Source organism: Zalophus californianus, chromosome 14 (assembly GCF_009762305.2).
Source record: "Zalophus californianus isolate mZalCal1 chromosome 14, mZalCal1.pri.v2, whole genome shotgun sequence".
NCBI lineage: Eukaryota > Metazoa > Chordata > Mammalia > Carnivora > Otariidae > Zalophus > Zalophus californianus.
In genome coordinates, this window is record NC_045608.1 from 73,173,460 (window position 1) to 73,186,153 (window position 12,694).

Sequence of the window (12,694 nt, forward strand, 5' to 3'; positions counted from 1 at the left end):
TGATAATCTGGCAAGTAAGGGAAGCGTGCCGCTGGTACTACAGTCTATCTTCAGTTCAAAATCATGAAAATTCCTGAGAAGAATACATTTCCTTCTCCTGAGACTTTGCAAGACTTTCTCCTATGCCCAAAAAACCAAACTGCACAGGAGGTGAGCCTTGCCAAAAACAGGAATATTCAGACAGGCAGGTATCCCACACCTCTCAGAGAATTCTGGTAGGAGTAGATTTATCTCAGTGACTTTTTCTTCAACTTCAAAAATTTCAAGTACGTAAAGATTTGGGGTTTTTGCTCTAAAGGATATTAGAAATAACTTGAAAGCAGGGATAAAAGAAAGAAGTTATATGGAAAATAAAGAAGAGATTTTTTTCAACGAAGCAGAGAGATGGACGAAGTGGGGGCATGATTGAGTTTGGCATTCTATGGCTATGTTGGGGAAAGACAGACAGAGCTCTCTCCCAGGTTCCCAGTCGTGCTGGCAGCCAGCCATCCTGGAGAAGCCAAGACCACATGATCCTATGTCCCAAGGAGAGAAACTGAACAGCATCTCTTTGAGATGAGCGGAGTAGTTAAGAACATGCCACAAGTTTCTGTCTTGGGGACTGCAGTGGAACCTCAAAAGTGAAAGTTAATAATGCCAAGTCATTAAAAAAAAAAAAAAGGTTCTGAACCATTTGATGGGAAACAAAGCACAGGAAAAAAAGTCTACTGGTATGTACTTTAAGTTTAAAAATCAGAAAAAAATTCAGAGTCGCTCCCAGACAGTACAAGAGAGGGATTCCTAAAATAGTTCTAATGAGCCAAGATGGTAAATAGCAATTCATATCCAGAGCCAAGGGGGGAGGCCAAGAAGAAACACAAGAGAAGGGAGAACACGGGAACGTAAGAGTCTTAGATAAAAACAAGAAAGGGAAAGAAGCAGAGGTACAGGCGGAAGGGTTACCCCTGGCTAGAAAGCGGGACAAATCGCCTCTTGAGACCAGAGGAAAGGCGGACAGGATGGATGTAGAGTGGGAAACGGAACAGCCCAGTGACAAATAAGAGACACAACAGGGAATACTGAGGGCTCCAAAGTGGGGGAAAAAAGTCATTTTCTCTAGCAATATTGAGGAAAACAGAGCGCAGCACTGCCTCGAACCTGGGAACACGGAACAGTGGGAGGGCAACATTCTGGAAGTCGATGCTGAGATTCACTGAGTATGTACTTCTTGTGTCCTCAGCCACTTGTAAAGTTACATTTACTAGATTCCAGCCGATCTGTGTATCTCATGAGACCATATCCAAGATGAGAAGCTAACATAAGTTGTAGAGCCACAAAAACGTTTGATGTCTTTACCAAAGTCCAAAACAGCACAAGGAGTTAAAACGTATAGGCTTCCACTCTTCAACAAAGAGGGGGGCCGTCATGGAGTAGTCTAGCCTCTGTCATATTAAAAGAACCTGGAGATGAACAGATTTTCATGTCGCTGGACCAGGGTCAAGAACACATTGTTTATTTCTTACATAGTTAGTCTTGCCTCTGGCCTCATGACTCAAGGTCTATGACAAATGGCATATCAGTCTCATGAGCAATCTCACTCCTGATAAGAGAGTATGAGAATCTGCACAAGTGCCCTAGAGTAATCCCGTTAGGAAAAAAAGAGAGCAAATGGTGCTTTTGGCTAGAGAGGTATGTCCTAAAACTCTAAAGTTTGCCTTGATTCTCATTTGTACTTCCCATACTTATGGAACCTGAAATTAAAGCATTTGCCCATCGGGGCAGGCAGAATTCTAACCTTCCTGGCCCTGGATAGACTCCTTGTATAATTCCCTCCCCTCAAGAGCAGGCAGAACTGGTGAATGGACTGGGAGGTCCCTCCATGACAAGGTTACTGATCAATGGACCTTGAGTTAATCAAAAGAGGTTACCCCAGAGAGCCTGACCTAATAAGAAAAACTCTTAAAAGGGGCTATGTCCTTCCTGAAAGAAGTTGGAGAGGGAATGTGGAGGAGACCTCAGGGCAAAGAACTGCTATGCGCCTCTAAAGGCTGGGAACCGCCCTATCCCACATCCAGCAAGATACCCAGAGGCCCCCAGTCCTACAACTAAAAGGAAACGAATTCTGCAACAATCAAAAGAGCTTTAAAGAGTACCCTATGCTCCAGAAGGGAATGCAGTCCAACTGACACTTTGGTTTCAGCCTCGTAAGACCCTGGGAAAAGAATCCAGTGGTGTCTGGCCCCGGCTTCCCGCCTATGGAATTGTGAGTGGTTGGGTGTTGCTTTAGGCTGTTAAGTTTGTGAGAACTTGTTACTTGTATTAAAAAACGAATATAGGGGCACCTGGGTGGCTCAGACGGACTCTTAATTTCAGCTCAGATCTTAATCTTGGGTTGTGAGACCGAGCCCCACCTCTGGCTCCCAGCTTAGCAGGGAGTCTGCTCTGGATTCTCTCCCTCTCCCTCTACCCCTCCCGTTTGCTTGTGCATGCAAGAGTGTGTGCGCACACTTTATCTCTCTCTCTAAAATAAATAAATCTAAAAAACAAAAACAAATACAGGGGGTGCCTACGTGGCCCAGTCTGTTAAGAGGCTGACTCCATCTCAGCTTAGATCCTGATCTCAGGATCATGAGTCCAAGCCCCACCTTGGGCTCCATGCTGAGCATGGAGACTACTTTAAAAAACCCCAAATACATCTATGGATGAAAATATTATCAAATATGCTGAAAAATATATATACTTAATACTGAGATCTTTAGTTGAAGGTTTAATACAAACAGAATATTGGCTGCACAATTACAGAAAGGGTAACAATTCCATTTGCAGTAATTTTTATTTTGAACCTGCACTAATTCAACAAGAAATGTTTGCTTAATAATTTCTGTTATGACAATTAAATCAAATGGACAATTTGTTAAACAAGTTTACCCTAAAAGGAAATCATGCAGATCTGGCTTTGAGATATTTTCCTCTACTATCAAAAGATCTGCTGTTGAAGCCATCAGCATTCCCATGACATCACTCAGAAGCCCTCAGTCAACACCCATGATGACCTGGCAGACCCCCTGCTGATTAACTGGGTATTCATTCCAAGACAGGTAAGAACTTGTCTCCAGAGGACTTTCCTTCCTCGAGGTTAAGAATAAGCCAAAGAGCAAGCTGATTCCTCCCCTTGATTTTACATTTTTTCCTTAAAAATAAAACTGATCATAAATTCCATACAATCAATACACATGAATACAACTTTGAGCCATGTTACATCTTTGCGAAAGGAACTACTTTAAAACCCAGGAAGGGCTTTCCAATTACAAACCTAGCTAGACTCATTCATTTAAAAACATTTTCATGCCAACTTTTTATGGATTTAGAAAAAAATGCAAATATAAAACATATTTTAAAATTATGATTCAAAAGTGCCACCTGCTGGTTTTGTCTAGGAATAATACTCCAGTAAAACTTGATTTAACATTCAGAGGGTAGAAATAGTGAAGTATACACACTGTCCTATTTTTAAAGAAAATACAATACACTACAGTCTCATTATAAGGTAATGATACTCAAGTTCATTAATCCCATATAAGGATTTCTTTCTGGTCTTAATATCTGAAATAGTTTGCTTCTTTCGAGCAATGGTTTGCTTATATTTTTCTAGGCATTATCAGAGTTGTATGTTTTCTTTTCACTATTTGCTACTAAAAACCAAATCTGTGGCCCAGTCTTAGAAAGCAAAAGATGTTAAGAGATGTAGCTCGTGTCCTCTCCTTACTCCTGACTCTGCTTTATTGCTTTATGCTTTACCCTTTGCTATTTGCTTCTCATCTGGCTTTAATGTGTGTGTGCGCGCGCGTCTGTGCGCGCGCGCTCATGTGTGTGTCTTTGAAGCCACCTTAAATCTTTACTTAAAGCAAGATGAAGCAGAGATAAATAAATCTCTAAACTGAGCTTAAGAGAGTCAACATAATCGAGATAAGCAAACTGAACTCTAAAAACACAGCTCAGCTTAAAACAGCATGGTTGTGATCTGCTTTAAAGAGAGATTGGTTTGCAGACAAACCAATGCAGGAAGCAGTCACAAAAGGCATCACTGAATGAAAGGGATTCTTTAGAGCAGAAAGGCAGAGAACGCCAAAGCTTAAAGACACTCAGTAACAATGTGGACAGAGTACAACTGATGGGTCCTTCAGATACAACCATGATACCTCCTCCTTTTTCCAAGCATGTATCTGTTTTATTTTATCTTTTTTTAAAGATTTTATTTATGTATTTGACAAAGAGAGACACAGCGAGAGAGGGAACACAAGCAGGGGGAGTGGGAGAGGGAGAAGCAGACTTCCTGAGCAGCAGGGAGCCCGATGCGGGGCTCGATCCCAGGACCCTGGGATCATGACCTGAGCCGAAGGCAGACGCTCAACGACTGAGCCACCCAGGCGCCCTGCATGTATCTGTTTTAAACGTTCTATAACACCTTCTGTTAATTTCACAAAAGATCTGTTAAAAAAAAAAGTGTAACTTACTGACTGATGTATCACTTACTAGATGTGGCACAGAAAGGAAGAGGCAGTATACAACGTATCCAATGGAATGAACAGGTTTTTGAAGTTCCGTTAAACCGCCTTACCTAATGTCTTCGTCTGTGACAATGAAAGCCTTGCAGAGGGGTTGAGAGGTGTTCAGCCAAACAGCCGGGTTCTTTTCCACAGCGGCCGAGGAAACCTGCCCTGTGATTGGTGCAGAGCTCGTGTGCAGAGCGCTGGCAACAGCAGATAAGAGGGTCTCGTCATTACTACCTGGACCAACTCCTGCAAGTAGAAATACACACCAGCTAAATTTTAGGAAATTTCAGGATGGGCTAAGCAAATCTTACGTAACCTAAAACAACTGATATTTTTATGTTTGTTTGGGATCATATATTTAAAACTGATACAAGCCAAAGAAGTAAAGGATAATATCGGATCTACTTCATAGTTACTCTACACCAAAGAATTAACATTAAAAGAAATAGAACAAGGGGCGCCTCGCTGGCGCAGTTAAGCATCTGGCTTTTAGTTTCGGCTCAGGTGACGATCTCAGGGTCGTGGGATGGAGCCCCATGTGGGCTCCGAGAGCCTGGCGCAGAGACGCTTCACTCTCTCTCCCTCTGCCCCTCACTCGCCAAAGAAAAAAAATAGTAACAAAATGGCCGAGCATTTTAATAAAACTTTAACACAACTTCAAAATACATTTTCCAAGGTACGAAACTTTTTTAAAGTTGGCTAATTTCCTCAAGCAAGGTCAATTATTTTAATGATCTAAAGGCGTTCTAAAGTCACATTATACCCAAGTTTCCCTATTAATGGATCCCCAGAGTCCCAGAATAGTTTTTCTTGTAGGTTTTAACATTAATTTCTAGCAACATCTCAACACTTTTCTTTGTTTTGGGACTTCAAAGGAAAAGCCGATGCAAGCATGCTCTACCTGCAGCTTTCACATCATTTTTCAAATACCAAACAAAAATCCCAGTTAATAGAATTAATAATGGCTGACTACTTGTAGGAGACTGGCAACATGGCCACATTTAAATGCATTGCTTAAAGTCCTAAATTAACTAAACCAGTTAAAGCAATACTTTTCAAGAACACAGAGGGATGACACAATGTTCTAACCATGAAGGAGGAGAATTTTTGAGCAATCCACACTATCAACATTTAGAAGCCGAAGTTCTAATGCTTGAGAAATAACGCTGCTCTGGAATTGGAATTAACATGTGACACAACAGGCACCCTAGGTAACTGAGTTCTACACCCCAGACCCTACTTGCTACTGTTACTGGACCAAGGTGCACCTGTTCCCACAGCTACAGGCCACAGCAGTTTGTGCAGGGAGAGGCAAAAGAGTTGCTGGCTGTCCTTTCGCTAAGATGAAGAGTGAAAAAGCCAAGTGCTCCAGCCAGACACTGCTCTGAGCGGGGAGCTTAAGAAACTGCCACTCAGCTGCACCACTCAGCTGCATTTGGTTCTAAAAGCAGCACACGGGTTAATTTATATGATGAACCCAACCTAAAGCCAAAATTTTAAAACAGAAAAAAATCTGAAACATCCCTGAAACACACAAGCTTTTCAGATATGTTTTCCCTGGGTTTATTAAAACACAAAAGGGACATCATCCAGCAAGGCATACAATCCCCCAAAGTAAAGACCCTGTCTTCATCATTTCTGACTCCACAGCATCTAACACAGAGCCTGGCACACAGGGTACTGCTCAACTGGATTTGGATAATACCTTGAAGACCTTTAGGTAGTTCCATGGTTTTTATAATTTGTTCTGTTACATCTGATGCACTAAGTCCTTGTAGCCTCTTCTCCCAGAAAAGCTGTAAGGCAAAACATCACTGTTAATATACATACTTGGAACAAGAAAGTAGCGCATCGATGCTGCTGAATGATGAAATTGAAATCATTTCAATAGTTTCCTAATTTCTCCATTTTTTTTCCTTACAGATACTAAATGACACTCCAAATATGAATTATTTCAACACATCATAACTCTTTCAAATGAAATTAATCAAAAAACATTTTCTTATTTTATGCAATCTACCCAGCTGTTCCAGTACTACAGATTTTTATATGCCATATACTACTACAGAGAATACTTTATAAGGTATCTCCCAAAGAATATAACTTGAATTTTTAAAGATTCATTTGGTATGAAAATTTAATGTTAAAATTTATCAGGGAAAAGAAAACAAATTATATTATGTAATATCCCTTTATCCAGTATCATTAGGGAAAGAGCTCCTCCACCTGTGTGATTTTTCCACACTACTGAAGGTTAGCCTTTGGCATACTTTTAAGGGGTAAAGAGCCAGTTTTAATGGAAATGTTTCTAAAATGTTTTGCATACTTCCTTGTTCTTTAAAAAGGGTGTCCCGTTCATGGGCGACTTTCCCCCTATGAAGTAGAGCCCAGGTCACCTGAGTCACTCAGCGGCCCTACATCCTCATTCTGGGCATGAGCAGGCACACTGAAGGCTCCTCATGCTCCATGGGGCCACTGGAGGAATGCAATTGCTTAGTCAAACACTAAATGGTCCAAGACAGTTCTGTTTCCTTTTATATCTTTTCTGTACTTCATTTTCTCTCCTAGTTAAGCTACTGACGTCTCAGTAATGTCATTCATCTGTTCCACATGTATTTACTGAGCTCCAGCTAGCAGCTGCCCTGTGGACACAGCACTAGATGAGATATACTGTGTCTTTGTCATCAAGCCGTATCTCTTTTAGGCTCTTTCTTATATACTGCAGCCCAAAAAAACAGAGAGAGGAATTCCTTAGGACTCTGTATATCTGTCTTTAATCCTGGACACCTGGGGCCTGTCAGAAGTAGGTACTGAAAAAAATACTGAATGCCTGAATATAGGAGTAACAGGACTCAGAATGAGGATCTTGAGGGACACACAAACCCAAGCTGAAACCCCAGCTCTAGATGTCTAAACCTTCAATTGCCTCTTCTGTAAAATGTGACAGCAATGAGGACCACATAAGATTAATGTGGAGTCTAATAAAGCAATATATATAAAGCACCTGTCATGGAGTAGGCACAAGGTTCTTCATATTTACTTTAGCAAATTTTGACCACTCTGAGGGCTTATATTCTGACTTCTAGATATATGAAAAGTACCAGGTAATTGCCTTCCAGACAAATGCAAGATACAATAAAATCTCTTTATGGCAGAAGAGTAATATGTTGGCTCTCTAATAACTCCCATGCTAGTACCAACAGTAACCTGCAATAGAATGCTTCACTCTCTTTTGAAGACCTTTGGTATATGGTAACAACCCCTTACATCTCCCTATAAATTATGTCATCAGCAGACTATGTGGTCAACATATATGAGGACATGAACACATTAATCATCATGGGTGAAAAATAGTTAGGTGAAGGTAATAGTTGATAAATGTGATAAATGTCCCAAGAAACCCCACCTGCTATTTCCTTTTTGTGGGAAATGGTATCACCTATGCATTGATATCACACCAAGGAAAAAAACAAGGAAAACAAACGCCAGTTAATTCCTAATGAAAAAGGAAAAAGTATCCAGAAGAATCAGTGAGTATGAGATTAGTAAGTGCTTTTATAATAAAATTATAACTTAATTTGCAAAATAAATCAACACTACCAAAAGACAAAGTATAGAAGTTATGTACAAATATTACTAATTACTAATATTTTACATAAAATTCCAATTCTAGATATCAGAAGTTCAATTTTTTACATTCTATAATTTTTCACTCTCAATTTTTAAACTCCTATTAACTCAAAGGAAAATGATACAAAATTTAGAAAGGACAATTTTGCAAAATAAACCTTGGACTGAGAAACGAGTGTACGGCTCTAGATTACAAGTCCTGGTGTCATCACACGCCATCTGACAACCCTCAACGAAGTCTGAAGTTGAAACAGGTATGCGCCCGTGACTTCTCTATAAATGAAATGCTTCTGCCATGAAAATGGAGATACATGGATTTACGTGTGTGTATGTTGAATGTGTATTTCTACCCCCACTCACACGCCCCAGAGGAGGTGGGGGATGTGGGAAAGGCCAGAGAAGGAAGAAAAGGCTAGTCTGTTCAAAGATGATGCATGGTGGGTACAGGTCACCAGCGCTCTCCATCCTTCCCACCGCTCGCTCATTCAACACTGATCAGCTCACCCAATTTTCACAAGAACTGAAACAGTCTTCATGAGATAAATGTCTGTTTACAAATCCATATGTTCCTAACTCACCTTCCCTACATTCATCTTCTCAGGCCCCACCTGTTTTGTTTGTTTGTTTGGGGGCCAGGGGCTTCTTTGCATTTTAAAATATTTTTTAAATTGACATAGGCATTATGCCAAGTGAAAGAAGCTGGTCTTTTACATACTGTATGATTCCATTTATGCTAGTCTTTTACATACTATATGATTCCATTTATATGATATTCTGAGGAAGAAAAAAACTATAAGGATAGTTGCCAGGGATTAGGGGTGGAGGGAGAGTCTGACTACAAAGGGTCAGCACAAGGGAATTCTTTGGGGTACTACAATTGTTCTCTGTTTTTTAATAAATACGAACTTTATCCAGCTGCTGCAATTACCATTTTCTTTATTTTCCAAGCCAGTTCCTCAAGGAATGACCAATATGCACTGACTCCATCCCCCAGGCCCATATCAACTTGATTACCACATCCCTTTCCTCATAAATCTTCACCAAATTTACTCTAGGAGGCAGTCAGCTCCTCTCACCAAATTCAATGACCTTTTCTCTTTATCTCTGATCATTTTATAACCCTGCATGCTGTGGAGAGATACAGGGAGGGGAGAAGTCTTCCTCTGCCTAAATTTAAACTTTCCTGATCTGCTCATTTATGAATTCCATGTTTTTACTAGGTGACAAGTTGTGGCCATCTGGAGTTCTTTTTACATTACTTCTCCAGCCATTAAAAGCCGAAAGACAAGAAAGACAAGAAAGACAAGAAAGACAGACAGAAAGACAGACAGAAAGACAGACAGAAAGACAGACAGAAAGACAGACAGACAGACAGAAAGACAGACAGAAAGACAGAAAGAAAGACAGAAAGACAGAAAGAAAGAAAGAAAGACAGAAAGAAAGACAGAAAGAAAGAAAGAAAGAAAGAAAGAAAGAAAGAAAGAAAGAAAGAAAGAAAGAAAGAAAGAAAGAAAGAAAAAGAAAGAAAGGAAAGAAAAGAAAGAAAGAAAGAAAGAGAGAGAGGGAGGGAGGGAGGGAAGAAGGAAGAGAGAAAGAAAGAAAGAAAAGAAGAGTTTCCCCTAAATTTGTAAGGAGTCTCCCTCTACCATAGCTATCCAGTCTCTTCCATCACACCTTCAGAAGCACTATGGCTTTCACAAATCCTAACCTACCCACCGAAAAATCTGATTTCACCTGCCAAATCCAATGATATTATCAGTGTAACCCTGCTGCCCAGTGTGAGGCCAAATAACCAATGTAACACTTTTAAGGAGCAGCGATTTAATATTTGGAGAAAATCCCAAAATGTGCTATCACCCTCAGTTAATCTATCTCTTTCTAATCCCCCCTAATTAGACCCTCCAGGTGCCTCTAATACCTCGTTGGTTTCTTTTGTCACCCTCCAGCACACAAGAAAATTGGATAGCTCCAATTTTGGAGCATCACATTATATTGCCAAAAATCTGAGCAATGCCTTATCCAGTTGACTAGCTGATGGAGAAGCAGAAGCTGGGATTAAAGGTCATCCAAAACCACAACAGTGTCTGAAATATCAGTGACGGGGTGGCACGGCTTTGGAGGAACCACCTTACTGGACATTGGCGTTCATCTGCACACCTTTGCTCCTCACACGGAGGTAGGAAGTACCTGTATGCCATCAGTGGAAGTAGGGATGCGTGTACTTCATCTATCTCAGAGTCCCCAGGGACGGACAGGGTGGTGTGTTATGAAAGCTGCTTCTTTAGTGAGATGATCAATCTGTTTTCTGAAAATAAAACCAACCCAGATACAACTATAGTAGCATTTTCTTCTCTTAATTGCCATGGATTTAACTGGGACTTTGGGGGCTTGGTTCAACTTGTCTTCCAGAGGATGTCCAAAGAAGAGGATGAGGAGGAAACAGGGACTGCAAAGCAACTGCTCACAACCACACACCCCTGTTTCGATGCACTGGGGACTTGGGATAGTTATGGTGATGGCACGGTCCTCCAACACCCCAAGCTTGATCATATGTGCTGTGAAGGAATTTGTGCTCTTTTGTGGAAGTCAGAACAAGACGGTTTACTGGAAAAAAATAATTAGAGGATCGATCCAAATTCAATAAATATTCTTTTAGTCCCTATTATGTGTGAAGTATTTTGCTAGGCACTGGGGATAGTTACTAGGCTAATGCAATCGCTGCCCTCTTGGAGCTTACTGTTTGGTGGGAAACTAGGAAAATGCTACAAAGTAGACTATGACAACCACAACAGTGAAGATACAAAATTAACTTCAACTTGGGAGAATCTGGGAAGGCTTTCAGAAAGACGCAGTTCTTGAAAAAAATGTGTAAGAATTCTACAAAGCAGCAAAGACTACTGCAAGCCAACGAAATCACTTAAGCAGGCAAGGAGGGGAGAGAGAGAGTACTGGTCAGAATTTCTAAGTGTTCTCATGCAGAGGAATAACCACAGTGGCTTATTTTAAATGTATATCCCAAGGTCTCAGCCCTAGGGATTCTGTTCAGTAGGTCTGGGTTATGGGGCCAGAATTATTTATTTATTTTACATGTGTCTTAGGTGATTCTGATGCAGGCTCAGGGATCTCAGTTTGAGAAAGACTGGTTTGGTTTGTGTTGACAGAATGGTACTGCACGCATAGGGCTGGTGTATACTGATCACCAAGATCTCTGAGTTTTATTCCCGATTACACCAGAAGAGTAAAAAAATATATTATTCTATTCTGTCCTTGAAGAGGGCTGAAGGAAGATATTTGCCTTTCTCTTTTTCACTGCAGGAAGGCATGTGTCAAAGTCTATTTAAGAGCATACCAAATTGCTTAGGCATAAATAGAGAAAGGGCCGACCCAAAGTTCTGCTGATGCCCAGTCACGTTCTCTTGGTGGGAAAGAGGAGGAGGAAGAAGACAACCTACCACTTACCCACCAAGCCCTTTCCAGAGGCCTGGCACTGTGCTCAGTGCTTTATGTACAGAAATCCAGTTAATCTTTCCTACAGCATTTTGCAGAAGACATTATTAGTCCCACGTACAGTCACTTACCAAAGGTTGCATAACTAGTCAGTGGTGCAGCTAGAATTAAAACTCAGGTCAGTGTGATTAAATGGTCCTGATCTTAACAATAACAGCTCTGCAAGAGCATTTACATATTTGGCTCTATGTTAGATCACAAGGTAACAGGCCTCAGACTTTTCCATTCATGAAATCAAAGGCTGACGAAAGTTCAATAAATGCCAAGAAAATTGTCAAGTTACTCTGAACCCATTTGCCTACGAAGTAATACTGTGTAAGTCGTCAATTGTAGGCAATTTGTGCTGATGCCTTCCTCCTCCTTGGCCAGAAATAAGAGGCCCAGGCTTGTAATTTTTTTTTTTTTTTAAAGATTTTATTTATTTATTTGAGAGAGAGAGAGAATGAGATAGAGAGCACGAGAGGGAAGAGGGTCAGAGGGAGAAGCAGACTCCCCGCCGAGCAGGGAGCCCGATGCGGGACTCGATCCCGGGACTCCAGGATCATGACCTGAGCCGAAGGCAGTCGCTTAACCAACTGAGCCACCCAGGCACCCGAGGCCCAGGCTTGTAATGTTTAGACTAAAGCTAGCATGGAGTTTTAAGATAGCAAATCATAATTTGGGGTAGCTTACCTGATAAAAAACCAAAGAACTGACATAATATATATTCTCTGGAAATTAGCTTTCTTAGAATTAACTGCAAATATCGACCCCATTGAACATCAAATTTTTATTTGGTGGATGGAAATTGAAGTCTGAGACCCCCTAATCCAAGAAAATGCTTTCAGATGAGTCCCACTAACAGCAGACATTTCATGAAACAGGAGAAGGGGAGTGATTTACTGAGCATACAAAACTGAAGACTTTTGAATTTTTCTATAAAAATACTGTTTTAGGTTAATTATATTAGTATCTATTTCTCATGAAACATTAAAAAGCATGTACATCAAATATACCAGTATTATTTTCATCCACCCGTACATTTA

At 40.7% G+C, this 12,694-nt stretch overlaps 1 protein-coding gene across 1 annotated transcript in view; it reads right to left on the minus strand.

The window, feature by feature from the left end:
* Positions 1-12,694, minus strand: part of MBD2 (methyl-CpG binding domain protein 2) — a 69,917-nt gene that overhangs the window by 7,507 nt on the left and 49,716 nt on the right. Inside the window, exons 4-5 of the mRNA XM_027575739.2 lie at positions 6,238-6,328; positions 4,598-4,778 (exon numbers count right to left, since the gene is read on the minus strand). Of these exons, the coding sequence (XP_027431540.1) occupies positions 4,598-4,778; positions 6,238-6,328 (272 nt within the window). The remainder of the gene's footprint in view (positions 1-4,597; positions 4,779-6,237; positions 6,329-12,694) is intronic.